Source organism: Rattus rattus, chromosome 11, assembly GCF_011064425.1.
Source record: "Rattus rattus isolate New Zealand chromosome 11, Rrattus_CSIRO_v1, whole genome shotgun sequence".
NCBI classification, from domain to species: Eukaryota; Metazoa; Chordata; class Mammalia; order Rodentia; family Muridae; genus Rattus; species Rattus rattus.
Window position 1 is genome coordinate 69,105,664 of NC_046164.1, and position 15,856 is coordinate 69,121,519.

The window sequence follows — 15,856 nt, forward strand, 5'->3', positions numbered from 1 at the left end:
AACAGGATGGCAGGAAGCCCTCAAGTAACTGGATATACTCCATAGACAAGGATCACACATGCACAGATTGTTTCCCCCCCTGTTAAAGAGCCACTGTCCATGGGGAGTGGATGCACATGCCTGTGATCCCAGCATGCACCAGGGAGGGTCAGAGGGATCGAGAGTTCAAGGCCAGTCTGGGCTATATAAGAAAACCCCGTCTCAACAACAACAACAAAACCAGACAGACAGACAGACAGACAGACAGACAGACAGACAGACAGACACACACACACACACACACACACACACACACACACACACACACACACACACACACACACACGGTAACCACTGTGGTAGCACATCTATTTTCAGTACTCAGGAAGTTGGATATAGGACATGAGTTCAAGATGAATCTGCCTGACACATGAAGACCCTGCCTTTAAAAACACAAAAAGCTCTGAACACCAGGGCATATGGGCTTCATGGAGCTGCCGGGCAGGGAAAGGACATGTCCTGTCCAGGTCTCCTGAGCTGTCTGTGACTGGGCCTGGGCAAGGATTAGAGATAGAGAGGCACAAGACCCTCCAGTGACCGCACTGCAGGACACCTCAAGCTCATAGCTCAGACACCAGCCTGGGTAGGACAGCAGCACTGGCTCTTGTCCCTCGGTCCAGATGGAGTCTGCCCATAGTCACCAGAGGCTGCGGCTCTCCCTGCATGAGACAGGTCCTCCTTAACGTAGAGCATGACTTCATGGGACATTATCATATTTTAATACATTCTTGGGATTTAAGTTTGGGGGAGGGAGGGAGATGAGCAAGGTCAGGCAGAGAATGGCAGACCTCCCCAGGCAGGGATCAAGTCAAAGGGTGGGTCCCAGTCTTGTACTTGCCAAGGGGGGGGAATCAGTCAGATCTTCGAGCTGAAGTAGACATCTGCCACCAGAGGGCGCCAGAGTGCAGCCAGGACCTTAAGACCTGGGCCGGGACTGGCTGGGAGGCTTTGGGGAACAATTATTCTTTTTTTTTTTCTTTCTTTTTCTTTCTTTTCTTTCTTTCTTTCTTTCTTTCTTTCTTTCTTTCTTTCTTTCCTTCCTTCTTTCTTTCTTTCTTTCTTTCTTTCTAATCCCATTGATATTATAGCAATGTGCTAATTAATATATCGTTAAAAACTTAATTTCAGTTTAATATTCTGAGATTCACTCCACTCCAAATTCTACAGGAGAGGAAGCAAGAATGAGCAAGTTCACGTCTGAATTCCAAAGCTAACTCGGAAGGCCTCAGAAGGCTACATTTTCTCCAGAGCCTGGGCAGGGCTGGTGTGCAGATGTGTTCCGTTACTTTAAAGCATGGTGGGTGAATAGACAGCAGCAGTAACCCAGGTGCCCAGCCCCTGCCCCCCCCCACAGAAACCAAGGAACTGTTGAGGCCACATCTCAGACAAGCAGCCCGAATCCCCAAAAATATGAGTGGCCTTGCCGGCATGTTCTGGGCCCTGTGCTGGGTGGTGGTGATCCAGTAGAGCAGTGTCATAATCTGGCAAAGCAAGGGAGCTTAGACAAGACTGAGATCCCAGGTGGGTGGCAAGAGGAGGTCTTCATGCTGGCTCCCAGGATGGTGTGACTGCTGTAAGGCATCTGTGTGGTGGTGGAAGGGGGAGTAGACAGACTGGAGAGCTGGAGAGAGGGCACACTTCCAGGTCTCACAGCTTCGCTTATACGGTAACAAGAATTCTGGGACTTTGTCAGCCCATAGAAGGCCAGATAAAAGCCACCTTGGGTTTGGAGTCTTGGCGTGTCTCTTGGGTGCATTACCAAACAAGCTGCCCAACCAACACTAATGCATCCCTCAAAGGCCTCTCGGAAGGACAAAGATGGCACCTAGGGCCACCCAGCTGCCTCTGCAGGTCTGCTCCAAGCCCACGAAAGCAGAGCGCCCTGTCTAGCATAACTAGACAGCAGTGCACAGACACGCACCAAACTCGGCTCAGTAATTCCAGGGAATCTTTTCTGCCTGCCCAGCTGCTCTGCCCTTCTGGCCCCATCGACTTAAGCGCTGTCTCCCAGCAGCTGCAGGGGCTCAGCTTGGCAGGGTCAGTCCCCCGGGCCCGAGTCCAGCTCTATTCCTCTGCTGAGAAGCCCTGCAGCTGCTCTGAAGGGCTGAAAATGCCCATTGTCCCCTGTTCCCCCGGAGATACCTACCCTTACCCCTGGTCTGGCAAAGAGCTGCATGACAATTTTAGAGTTGTAGGGACAGAGGACATTGTCTCAGCAGAAGCCAGAGCTGTGCCCAGCAAAGCCTCAGGGCCCTGCTCTCAGGATCACCCAAGCTCTCAAAAAAAAAAAAAAAAAAAATGACTAGTGTGGAGACGAGCCACTGTGCGACAGTAACAGGGCAAGCAGCCATTTGTGGGAAATGCCTGCAAGGCTGTGCTCTTCTGATAAGGAAGTGACTTACAGGGAGTCAGAGAGTGTTTGGGGGAGTTGAGTCACCAGCTTGTGAGGTCAGGGGTCACCAATTCTGTCTTCAATGAGGCCTGAGATTCATCCTGTCTGCCGTGTTAATATGTAGCCATTCCTCCTAAAAGCATTTCATTATTTTGTCTTTTTTTTTCCCCCAGAACTGAGGACAGAACCCAGGGCCTTGCACTTGCTAGGCAAGCGCTCTACCATTGAGCTAAATCCCCAACCCCTCTAAAAGCATTCTACCTCTAGTCTTTAATCCCAGACAAAGCTCAGGAGACAGAGGCAGGAAGATCTATCCAAGTTCAAGGCCAGCCTGTTGTATATGGTGAGACCTTGTCTCAAAAAATAATTTCTATCCTCTCTAACCTAGAACAGTTGAAAAAAAAAAAAAAGCAAAAGTCGCCTTAACTCCCGACTGCTGTCATCACTAGTGCTGATGACAAAGGCAGAGAGAAAGACTATGTCCCCAAGAGCTCCAGGAAGATAGGGGCTGGCAAGGAGCAGTGTGGCAGTGTCCCCAGACTCTCCCTACTCTGTCACAGCTCTGTCCAGCTGGCTGTACTGCAGCCAAGTTCTCTCCTCCTCTTTGCTTTCCCCATGGTGGGGACAGCTGACTGTTACATATGCATCCTCCAGGGAGTTTCCCTCTTTGGTTCCTCTATAGACCCTAACCTAGACACAATGGTGGGCAAGACTGGCTTGGTGACTGTTAGAGACCATATGCTTTACCTAGTCTCTGACAAAATAGCATCATACACACACACACACACACACACACACACACACACACACACACACACACACACAGAGAGAGACAGAGAGACAGAGAGACAGAGAGACAGAGACAGAGAGAGACAGAAAGAGACAGAGGGACAGAGACAGACAGAGACAGAGATGGCCAGACAGCTCTGTCTACAACTTAAGTCTAAAGTGTGACCTGAAGGAGACTCAGTTCTAGAGCTTTGGCCTGTCATGTGCCTGTGTCTGAGTCTGGAAACACTGGAGTGAACTCAGGGAATGTGTCATCATTCCACAGACAATATTGGTTTTTACCTTGAAAGAACCGTGGCAAGCATCACGAGCCCTGGAGATTCTTCCATTACTAAAAGCTGAAACTGCTCTCCACAGTTCAGACGGCCCCAGAGCACACCCAGGGACAGTCTGCTAACACACAGCAGGGTCTTACCACAGGTGGGCACATCTTCCTCTGCCGATGACGTCTGCTCATCTGTGGATGGCTTCTTCTTTCCCAGACCGATGATCTTGGTAATTTTCTTCCCAGTGACCTTGGACACAGTCCCCTTGGCCTCTGACTTGGAGGGTTTCTTCCTCTTTGCTGTCAACACAAAAGTATGTGTCTTAACCGTCCACGTTAAGTGGAAAAGTCACAGCACTGATCACCAGGCATCTCCTCCTCTCTAGCTGTCACTCATCGTGCACATGAGCACCTGTGACAAGCCAGCTGGGGGTCCAGATGCTGGGATTGCAGAAGGATACGGCTGTACGCAGGAAGCCTGCACTGCAGAGAGGATCAGGTATGAATGCATGTGCACACAGGCGCATGAACATGACCATACATACAAGATGGACTCGTGGCAACAAAGGATGACAAAAAGCACGTGGAGATACGAGTTACTTGGAAAATAGGTGACTGGTCAGACAGAACCTGCCCAGGGCGGACTTTTGGGGGATTGCTCAGACATAAAGAATGAGTTCTGCCTGTCTCGGAGAGAGCACCTCCTGGGTGTAAAGAGAAGAGATGGCAGGGCCCAAGGAACCAAGAGGAGCTGGTATCACTGCAACAGCAGCCTGGCTAACAAGGGGCATGTCCTTAAGAAAGGAAGACGGGGGTTGGGGATTTAGCTCAGTGGTAGAGCGCTTGCCTGCAAAGCAAGGCCCTAGGTTCGGTCCCCAGCTCCGGAAAAAAAAAAAAAAAAAAAAAAAAAAAAAGAAGAAAGGAAGACGGAAGTAGGTCCATGTTAGGGGTCTCTCCTGTCCATTTTGGACACTACGCTGAGCTTCCCTGTGCAGAGCTCTCAGATCAGAGCCAACCTTTCAGGCCGTCATCTCCCATTTGGCCAGAACAGTGACTGAGGGGAATGAACTGTCAACACATGAATCTAGAAACATTCTGTATAAAAAGAACTTTTGGCTTCTGCAAAGACCAGAAGACCTGGCAATCCTGGACTCCCACATGCAGCACCTTGGTGCAGAGTCCATGCAGGCTAATAATGGCTCCAGGTTCTGGCACAGGGCAGCCCTCACCTGTCCATACCATGCCACAGAGGGAAGTTGACTATGAACTGGTTTCCTGAATTTGCTCCTACTCAGACATGTGTAGCCCTTTCTTACCCTCAAGCTTTCATCCATGAGTTGAGCTCAATCACAGGAGGAGGCTCAGACAAATCCGAATGAATGCACAAGGGTGCACACGGAGCTGAGGGGCCTGATCCTTCCACTCCAGGGCAACTCCGGGCAAAGGCTAGTCAGCCCGTCTCAGTCTCTTAAGAACGCCATATGCTAGAGGCAGCGTGTAAGGCCCTACCTCAAGGGTCTTCTCCACTAGAACACAGTCTCACCAGGGTGCAGTTCTGAGTCAAGACCCACACAGCATCACCTCACTCACTACACACCTGGTGCAACCCTTCAGTCCTTTGGGGCAACCTTTTAGGCAACACACAAATCCTTTTAGGAAACAATGGGCATCCAGGCTCCCTCTCTGGGAACAAATGAACCCAGCAGGTCATATGGACTCTTCCAGAGACAGAACACCTAGGGGCATGGGACAGGTTACAGAAGAATTCTCCAACCCCTCCTCTAAACACACGTGCTCACTCACAAGGGGGACCTCCCCAATCCTCTCTGGCGAAGAGGAGAAAACAGTCCCTGTTTCTACTTCTACTCTGCCCACCCACTTAGATCAGTTGATGAAATCCTTGCCTCCCCTCTGGTGTAAAGGTGAGTAGCAGGGTCCAAGAAAGAACTGCCACCCTGCAGCTAAGATAGGAAGCCATGAAAATTGGAGGGCAAATATAACCTTCCATGCTGAGTGTTCCGGTCCTGGTCCCACAGCACTGAGGAGACAGGAGTGCTAATAAGGAAGGTTTGGAGTGGAAACGTCTAGTTTCTTTGGAAAGTTGGTTATGTCAAGTGACGTTTTGCTGGGGCACACAGGTGAACGGAGTGTAACTATGGAGCTTGATGAAGGAGTATAAATATGACCCCACAGAGGGGGAGACAAGCACTGAGCTTGTCTGGTTTGCTCTGCCTCACTATTCTTGGCTAATGACACGCATGTATTGGTTCGCCTTACATTGTTTTGTTGAGCTCAACTTGTGGCAACCCTGCCACTGAGAAAAACTCACCCAAGAGTGCTCCTGGGGTTCCTGCGGCAGCTTGCTGATTCTGCAGCCTCACCTTAGGTCAGTTGGTGAGCTTGGTGGTCTCCTCAGGATTGAACTACAGCTGCCTATTGTCTGCCTGCCTAGAGGACTGTTGTCTGCAGCTGCTGAATCATATTTGGTGTTTGCTATGGCATTGAACTACTGCCCAGGAGGATGGAGCTCACCCCCAAAGAACTATTGCTGAACAGGTCCACTCCCCCATATCCTAATAGCTTTTCTCTTCCACTACCTCTGCTGGGTAGTGGGCTAGAGGAGAGGTAGAACCCTTATTAAAAGTCGGTTGCAAAAGATTCATGCCTACGAATGATTGATCCAAAACGTAGCACCCTTTTTATAGACTGTGTGTACCCAGAAGATATGGGGACGCAAGCCAGGAAGAAAGGCCCCAGGGAGTAACCCTGCTTTTGGCCTTCATCTTGAGCCTCTGCTGTGTGCACCTCAGTCTTCACCCAGTATCTTTAAAGCACAGACATTTGTGATTTATTTTAAATGAACCAGATTAAGGCCCCCGAGATCTTAGGGGAATGCCCATGGGAACATCTGTGCACCTCCTTTTCCTTGTTCTTAGACATACTTGCTGAGTAATGAGACCTACCCGAGGTCTCGTGGGAAGACCTAACTCTTCCCCCTCCACCGGACAGTATCCTGGGGCCAGAGAACTGGATTATTTCTCCTTCAGTCCAGTCAAGCCACAGTGGGCAGAAGTGACAGTGTTTGGCTCCATCAGCGGCTTCCCAGGAACCTGAAGATGAACTTCATTGCGTCCCATTCCCAGGCAAAGTGAGGTGACCAGAGACCCACTCCCTGTGGTCTCTGCACCGGGGTAACCCTTCCACCCAGGCTGCAGGACTTGGTGAGCGTGGGATTCACAGTCACCATAACTGAAACCGGCTCCTTCCAGCAAAGTGCCTGTTAGACTCCGACTCCTAAGGCAGAGAATAATCTTATCCTAAGTCATCCTTGGAAGAAAGGGCCCTATGTAGGGATATGACAGAAAAGCCATCAAGGACTCTTTGAAGCTATTCAGTGGGGAAGGGGCAGGATTTAGCACATGATTAAATCCAAAAGTCAATAGAGAACTCTCAAGTCAGGGAGGTTACATGGCAGAACCGGAGAAGGGGATCAAAGGTCACAGATGGCCAAGACTAATGCCCCAGTAATGAAGACATATTTCAGTATGGGAATGTCACAAACCTAGGCAGCCTGCTTTCTCCTACAGAGATGGAAATCAAATGATTTTCTGTCTAGTCTAGGGGAAGTAAGGGGAGAGAGAGGCGACATCATCAGACCTCTGGTTCAACAAGTCCACCCACAGACACCCCCTCTGAGGACTGTCTCAGAGCCACACAGCACTAGCTGGGGCAGTAGTTTCTATAGTCTAGGACGTCAATCGTCTTTCCCTGCATCTGCTCTAGGACTCCCCAGTGTCTACAGTGGGGTTCATCCTGAAAAAACGAGTATCTCAGAGCAGAGCTATAGTTTAGAGCACTGCCTTCTCCAGTGAGGCCATAGCATGGAGGAGGGCAGACTTCCTGTCTGTGACGACCGCAAACCTATCACAAAGGGCCAAGCTAAAGAGAGCTCCACTCACTTCCCTCCACAGCAAAGCAGAGAGGAGTCAGGATCAAGAACAAGGACAGAAGATGCTCGGGGTGCATCTGGACCAGGAGGCTCCTTCGTGATCTTCGACAGGCAAGCACGGTGTCAGACAAAAGGAAAATGTCTGAGCCGGGTCGCCTGCCCATTATGAACACACAAAGCTGTTCTTGTTGAATAGAGTACAGCAGGGACTGCAGAGACGGCTTGCTGGTTAAGAGCTTGTACTTCTCCTCTGGAGGATACGAGTTCAGTTCCCAACACTGAGGTCAGGTGCACCTCACTTCTAATTCCAGATCCAAAGCTATTTTCTGGCCTCTGCAGGCACCTGAACATACACTCACACATAAACAGTAATTTTCTTTTTAAGGAGTGAACAGGAGATCCTGGGGTGGGAGGGGGCAGAATCAAAACATACATGAACATCCAACAGGCACATTACTCCATAGTAATGGGGTAAGCGCACAGGTTCATGGGGGATGGGGAATATTATGAAAACTGAGCTGTCAATCATGTCTGTCGCACCTCAGTAGTCAGTCACCTGGCATGTGGCACCTCTGAGGCCCCGGCTTGGAAGGCTGAGGCTGGACAACAAACAGCTTAAGTCCACCAGGTTGAGATCGGCCTGGATGAAAAGATCACCTCACAACAAAACCAAAAGGGAAGAGAGGAGCCAAATAGTGAAGCTGGAGCCCAGAGACTACAGGGTGTCCCACCTCAGAGCAGAAGTTAAAGATAGCTTCTGGCTCCGAGGTCTTATTATGTATATCATGACTGGTAGTAGCTTCCGGAGAACAGGACTAAAATTACACTCAGACCAGATTGCATCAGAAAACCACAATGAAGAAAAAGACTGTGTGACCTTCCGGGTGAACTGTCGCATTGTCTGGCCCCAGAATTCTCAGGGCTGGGACAGCTGCAGGTATAGCACATGACTTATTCCTCACACATGTGAGCCGCACAGCTGAGGGCTCAGGCACTTGGGTCCAGCTCCCTCCACATACCTGCAAGCCACACTTCAACGCACGCTCAGGGATAAAATGTCCAGCCACACAGATGGGGACAGTCCTTAAGAAACACATTTTACAAATGACACGGAGGAAAAGTAGGAAGAGCATGCACAGAGCCCCCAAAGGCTCAGTAACAACACCACAGAAATATGGGCAAAGGGTCTGAGGAGACGTTCTACCAGAGATGCACAGACAGCAAGTGTGTTAAACTGCACCCGCTGGGAGGCCACAGCTGCACACCACCACACATCTGTGCAATACCAGGTAAAGACTGCAGGCCAGCCAGGGGAGCGATCCTATGAGAATGTATGACCTTGCAACCCTGCTTCTGGATAGGCCCCTGGGGGGACATGACCATGCAAAGTCCTACCCAGGAGTCAGACTGTCCCAGGGTCACTGTGCGTCCTGGCATTGGTCAGTGGGTGTCTAGCAGAGTTCATCTCCACAGGGAGAGCTGCACAGCAGCTCTCACACTGCAAATCAAGGTGCACTGAGATACAGGAAAGAAAGTCTCCACAGGCAACACACCCCAGATCCCAAGCGCAGGCAGGAAACAGCAGTGGCTACCTGGTGTAGTCTGGGGCAGCGGTGACAGAGAGGAGTGTGAAGGAACAGTGGGGTGACAGACATGCAGGTTCTTTCTCTTGATTGTAGTGATGGTTACTTGCTGGAGGCATATATTAAAGCTCATAGAACGGTTACGTCAAAGTTGGGGCTAAGTCAAAGTCATTTCACTGAATGCCATCTGTTTTGCTATGGTGTTGAGTTTAAAAATGGGACTTTAACCCCTGCACATCTGTGTTCACAGTGGTTCTGCTAGCAAGCGCCGAAGGTCAGAAGCAATACAAGTGCCGCTGGCAGATGATTGGGTGGTTATGTGCAGTCCATATGATGGAATATTATTCACTCGTGAAAAGGATGAACCTTGAAGACACCATACTGGATGAAATTAGCCAGTTGCAAACAGACAAGTACCACAGCATTCCACTTGTATGAGGCCCCCAGGGTGTGGAATACGTAGGGACAGAAAGCAGAATGCTGATTGCTGGGGCTAAGAAGGGATGAGGGACTTGGGTTTCATGGAAACAAGGTTATGCTTTGTGAAGACAGAAAGTTCCAGAGATAGACGCACTAAATGTGCGTGTTTAATGTCTACAGAACACTTTAAGATGGCTGAAAATTATAAATCCTGTGGTTTATGTACTTTCTTATGGTCTAACAATAATTTAAATGCAGGTGGGCTAAAAGGAAGGTTCTGGGTTTTTACAAATCAAGAGGCCTTCCTTGTGTTCTCAGGGACAGAGGGCGGCAGCGCCTGCATGGCTGAAACACGGAGGTTTCCTACACAGTCACACCTAAAATGACAACTGGCTTTTCAAGTTCAGATGTTCTTGGCACGTGTTAGGATCTCACCTTGTTCTTTTCCATTACACGTGGTGACTCCGTTTTCTACAACACCTTCTCCATCAGAGCTGGGCCTCTCTGAAGACAATTTCTATAAGGACACAAGGAACACATTATTCCCACCTCGGTCATGCAGGCCTGGTGAGGTACGGTGGAAAGCGAAATGTTATCTCAAAAGTTAAAGGCCACACAGGCTGAACGCTCAACACTCTGCAGACAGCGTGCCAGCATAGACCTGCTGAGTGGGCACGCTGCATTTGATTTCATTTGATAGGTATGAATGATCCAGGCCATCCATTCCTCTAAGTCCCCATCTTCATCCATCGCTGGTGATAACACGGGCTACGGAGTCTGTGAAGTGACTCCTTGGAGCTCAGTCCAAAGCAGGCACTGAAAATAGTCAGGGGCAGAGGTACGGACACGCCCGCCGAAGTGCTGTGGTTCTCACAGAATGTTATTACACATTCAAATTACAAATGAAAGGATTGAAATCTGATGTGGCAGCCATGAGGGACACCCTGGCTAATCAATACATTGCACACATGTACTGAGTTGTCTCAACAATTCTTCATAAGTACATATAATTCATCTGTTCACACAGGATAGAAACACCGTTAACAAAACAGAGCCGTACGGGCATCCCTCACCTTCTCCAGTTCTGCCTTGTTCACAGGGGCGCTGGCGCTGGGTGGTGGAGAACACTCTGGATCCACAGGCCCACTGCAGCCACTGTAGGCCTCTTTGATTACCTGTGGGAGTGAGTGAGACACAGTCTGAGCCTGATCAGAGGCAGGGGGATCCAGGTGATGAGGGTAGTTCTATGTGGGCAGACAGATGCCTACAGTGTGGCAGGGGACCTCGAGGGGTTAACGGCACCTGGTGTTTGAACTCACACGGACGTGACTCTGTTTATTGATTCCTTCATTTGCTCTCCAAACCATCTCTGCAGTCCTGGTGCTAACTGGGAAAATGGCAGGGAAGTCCACTCCAGGTTCTCTCTGGAAGTTCCCTCTCATAGCACGGAGTTGCCGTCATAAGCAATAAGGGTCATCCAAAAAGTGAGGGACCGGAGCGGGTCTCGGCAGCTAAGAATACGTACTGCTCTTAAAGGGGACCTGAGTTTCGTTCTCTCTTCCTCACGGGCTTGCGCTCGCATATACATAATTAAAAACTAAAATAAAAAATAAATCTTTTCTTAGAAAGGTGAGGCCTGACGAAAGTGCTACACGAATAAAGCATGGCTCTTTCACAGGAAGCTTCAGCTACTGTAGAGCCGGAGGACTCTGTGCTGCGCCCGGGTGACAAAGCTGTGTGAGCTGAGGCCATGAGACTCTGGCCATGTGGACCGACAGAAAGGCTTTTAGGCAGAGGGGACAGCAGGCCCTGCACCAGGTGACAAGTGACAAGGAGCCCCCAGAGTGTTGTGTGGCTGGGGAGAACAGAGCAGAGAAGTAAGGAATGGATGCAGTTGTAGGGGCCCAGTCACATGGCCCTCTCGGGTCTGACGGGGAGACTGAACTTGGTCAGTATAAGGAGAGACGGACAGACTACAAAGGAGGGAGGAGCTCCACGGCCAGGGCTAATGGCTCTGCTGTCTGGTTTTCACCTTAGCAGAATAATAAACTGTTCTGACCTGAGCCACCACCCGCCCCCCAGAGGAATACAAATATCGTGTTCTAGATGTTTCTGTCCTTCCAAGTTCATGTGGAAAATTAAACCCCACAGCAGCAGCCTTGGAATGGGGAGGTTTTAGAAGGCAACAGGGTCAGGGGAGCTAAGCCTCTGGGTGTGGCTCAGATCTCAGAGAGGAGTTCCCATGCCTTCTGTGTACAGGACACGGAAACTAAGAACTATTTACACCAAGCACAACACATGCTGCCACGGCCTCCTGGCATCGAGATCATGACCATCCCCCCTTAGAAATGTGGGACACACATTCGTTTGTGAATGACCCAATGCAACACATCTTATTAAAGTAGGCGTAATGGACTAAATGCCCTGTGATGGCTACTTTCAATTATCAACTTGATACAACGTAGAGTTGTCCGGGAAGGAAGTCTCACAGAGGGAGTGTCTAGATCAGGTAAGCCAGTGAGAGATTGTCTAGATCAGGTGAGCCAGTGAGGGAGTGTCTAGATCAGGTGAGCCAATGAGGGAGTGTCTAGATCAGGTGAGCCAGTGAGGGAGTGTCTAGATCAGGTGAGCCAATGAGGGAGTGTCTAGATCAGGTGAGCCAGTGAGCGTGTATAGGCAGATTGCTCTGATTCCACCGTGGGTGGCACCATTCCTTATGCAGCCTTACTATGTAAGCAGAGAAAATGGCCTAAACACAGCAAGCATACTGTTCATTGCTCTCTGCTCTCAACTGTGAGCGTGGTATAACCATCTACCTCAGGTTGCCCTGACTTCCCGCAATGATGGGACTGTGAGCTAAAAGAAATCCTCCTCCCCTAAGCTGGCTTTATCAGAAACAAAATAAAGACACCCACTTGTACAGACCAAGTTCTCAGACAAGACTCAGAGCATGATGGGTGTGAGCCGTTGTAAGAAGAAACAAGCTCATGGCAGCAAAAGAAAAACCAGTGTAGGGACCTCAGGGGAGACTGCAGGAACTGAGATGAGGAAAAGGTGCAATGACAGCACTGGTGGCAGGGAGGCTGCAGGAATGGGGTGGGGCTGCAGAGGTGGGATGGGGCTGCAGGGGTGGGGTGAGACTGCAGGAGTGACAGTGAAGCTGCAGGTGTGGCTGGGGCTCCAGAGGTGGGGTGGGGCTGCAGAAGTGACAGTGACAGGGAGGCTGCAGGGGTGAGGTGGGGCTGCAGGGGTGAGGTGGGGCTGCAGAGATGGGGTAGGGCTTCAGGGGTGAGGTGGGGCTCCAGAGGTGGGGCGGGGCTGCAGGGTGACAGTATAGAGAGAGGGGTGGGATGGGGCTGCAGGGTGACAGTATAGATGCAGGGGTGGGATGGGGCTGCAGAGGTGACAGGGAAGCTGCAGGGTTGGGATGGGACTGAGCCATGCAAGCATTGCCTAAGGAAGCAGAAGCCATTGCTGGTAGACTCACTCGGCCCTGGGCACACAGTCTGTATCTCTGTCTTCAGCACTGGGGTGACAAGAAAGACATACAGGGGTGCTGGAGAGAAGCTTGGATCCAGAGACACATCTCAATCAGGGCACAAAATAAGAACATTTGCAAGCACTAGGACCAGTGTTCCCAGCCGCAGCGTGGTGAGCCTCCCTAGAGAGGGCAAGCCAGTGAACAGAGGAAGATCAAGCATGCTCCGCCATCCTCTGTCCTGCACTGAAAGGGGAGAGACTGGGAGAGCAAGCATGATGGGACAGGAAGGCAGGAAGCAAATGGACACAGCTAAGCAGTTTAGGAGAGACTTAGAGGGACAGGCAGGCAAAGAGACAGGCAGAAGAGGTTCTCAAAATGTAGGTCGGGACCCCTTTAGGGATTAGATATTGGATATCCTGCATATCAGATATTCACATTATGATCCATAACAGTATCAAAATTAGATATGAAGCAGCAACAAAATACTTTTACGGTTGGGGGCTCACCACAACATGTGGAACTGTATTAAAGGATCACACAGTAGGAAAGTTGAGAACCACTGGTCTAAGGGGAGCAGAGGGCAGAGGAGGGCAGCTCCTCTCTTCTCCCTCCTCCTTCCTCCCTCCTCCCTCTTCCCTCCTCCCTGTCAGGAGGAGTTGCACCAAAGGAAAGGATTGTCTGTGCTCCTTTTCTGAGCCCAGGAACGCTGACCACGCTGGGGTTTCTGTGAATCAGGACAGGGCACCAGCCACGAGCTTTGTGGCCTTGGAGTAAAGAAACAAATTATCCCAAATCTCCATTTCCTCTCTAGCAAAGGCTAGGACTAAGAAGCCCCATCTTGGGCTGGAAAGATGATGGCTCGGCGGTTAAGAGCACTGACTGCTCTTGCTAGGGTCCTGAGTTCAATTCCCAGCAACCACATGGTGGTTCACAACCATCTGTAATGGGATCCGGTGTCCCCTTCTGCTGGGTCTGAAGACAGCTATAGTGTACTCATATACATGAAATAAAATAAATCTTAAAAAAAAAAAAAAAGGAAGAAGTCCCATCTTGTAGGACTACGCCCAATTCAGCATCCAGCGTGGACACCCTCCCAGGCGGCAGCCTCTGTGACATCAGCAGTCAGCAGTGTGAGCAGCCTTCCGACTCATGCCGAGAGCTTAGACCATAACCCTGGACTAGCCACAGAGGCAGGGACTGCCAGGCTAAGGGTCGCAACCCCAGAATGTCTCCCCCTGTGTTCACTGTGTTTGTGAGGCACAGAGGGTGGAGTTCAGCATGTGGGGTTTTACCGGCATCATCTCTGCAGTCAGCAGATGGCTCTTTCAGAATACCCTCCTTCTGCGTCCTAAGCTGCATCGGGACTCAAACCTAGACTCTTGAGAAATGCCAGTGTCTGCACAGTGGCAGGAAGATCAACCTCCATAGCCCTGTCACTGCACTGGTGCTGGGATCTGACCCAAGAATCCATCAGCAGGACTGGGGTCTGACCCCAGCCACTTTGCCACTCAGCTTCCCCAAGAGAAAACCACGATGCCCACACTTGAAATGGGAAGAAAATGGAAGACGCTGAGGCCTTGCTGCAAGGCTCCTCCTGTGACTTCTGAGGTTAAAGCCTGTGAGGGACATTCCACCCAGGGACCTTGCCTACCCTAGACAGTGAGATGGGGGGGGGTAAGCTTCCCTCTCTCCTAGGCTAGGTCCCTGGCTTCCTTTTCAGGTTCCCCTTCCTTCTGCCCCAAACAGTGACTAAATCTCAAAGTGACAGATATATTTACATTAAGAACAAGACTGGGGGAGGGGAGCAGGGTGGAGGGCAACATTTGGAATGTAAACAAACAAACAAACAAACAAACAAGAACAAGACTATCCTTTCTCTGGGGAGGAAACATGCTGGGAGGGGAAGCTCTGAGCTCCTGTGGTTCAAGTCCAGCTCCCCCCACTCACGGCCTGAGCAAAGCCAAGCTTCTTACAAAGCCTTACACTCTTTAACTAAACTCCACAAAGCAACACCCAATGCCACGGCCACGGAACAAGGCCGTGGTGGGCACCCCTGTGGTGGGCAGTGGAGGATCACCCCAGCCCTCACTTCTCCTGTACCAGGCCTCCAGTAACCTCAGCTTGTAATTGCAGCTTTAACTAAGAAAATTGGCTGCAATTACACAAACAACCGTGAACTTGATGAGTTCTTCATTCTTACCAAAGCCCGCACTCCAAACAGTGGCTGCAAAGGCGTGGGCTGGGACAGCATTGTTGTCTTGTGTTGTCCTGCCCGTGGGAGAAGCATGTGGCAGTATGGTTTCACTTATAACTACCAGCCCTGGGGGAGGCAGGTGCCGTGTGTGTGTGTGTGTGTGTGTGTGTGTGTGTGTGTGTGTGTGTGTGTGTGTACATCAGTGTGTTTGTGTATGTGTCTATATGTGTGTCTCTGTGTGTGTCTATATGTCAGTGTGTTTGTGTGTCTGCCTGCCTCTGTGTGTGTGTACATCAGTGTGTTTGTGTATGTGTCTATATGTGTGTGTGTCTCTGTGTGTCTGTATGTCAGTGTGTTTGTGTGTGTGTGTCTGTCTGCCTCTGTGTGTGTGTGTGTACGTGTGTGTGTACATCAGTGTGTTTGTGTATGTGTCTATATGTGTGTGTGTCTCTATGTGTCTGTATGTCAGTGTGTTTGTATGTGTGTGTCTGCCTGTCTGTGTGACTCTGTGTGTTTGTCTGTGTGGCCCTGTGTGTGTGTGTGTGTGTCTATATGTCAGTGTGTTTGTGTGTCTGCCTGTATGTCAGTGTGTTTGTGTATGTGTCTGCCTGTCTGTGTGACTCTGTCTGTGTGGCCCTGTGTGTGTGTGTGTGTGTGTGTGTGTGTGTGTCTGTCTGTCTGTCTGTGTGACTCTGGGTATACTGTCCCCTGGAGGGCACATTGTATTCCTTTGACTCACAGCTC

General features: G+C 50.3%; 1 protein-coding gene across 1 annotated transcript in view; it reads right to left on the bottom strand.

The window, feature by feature from the left end:
* Afap1 (actin filament associated protein 1) overlaps window positions 1-15,856 on the bottom strand; it is a 108,702-nt gene that overhangs the window by 25,991 nt on the left and 66,855 nt on the right. The window contains exons 7-9 of the mRNA XM_032917078.1: window positions 10,511-10,612; window positions 9,873-9,954; window positions 3,636-3,785 (exon numbers count right to left, since the gene is read on the bottom strand). Of these exons, the coding sequence (XP_032772969.1) occupies window positions 3,636-3,785; window positions 9,873-9,954; window positions 10,511-10,612 (334 nt within the window). The remainder of the gene's footprint in view (window positions 1-3,635; window positions 3,786-9,872; window positions 9,955-10,510; window positions 10,613-15,856) is intronic.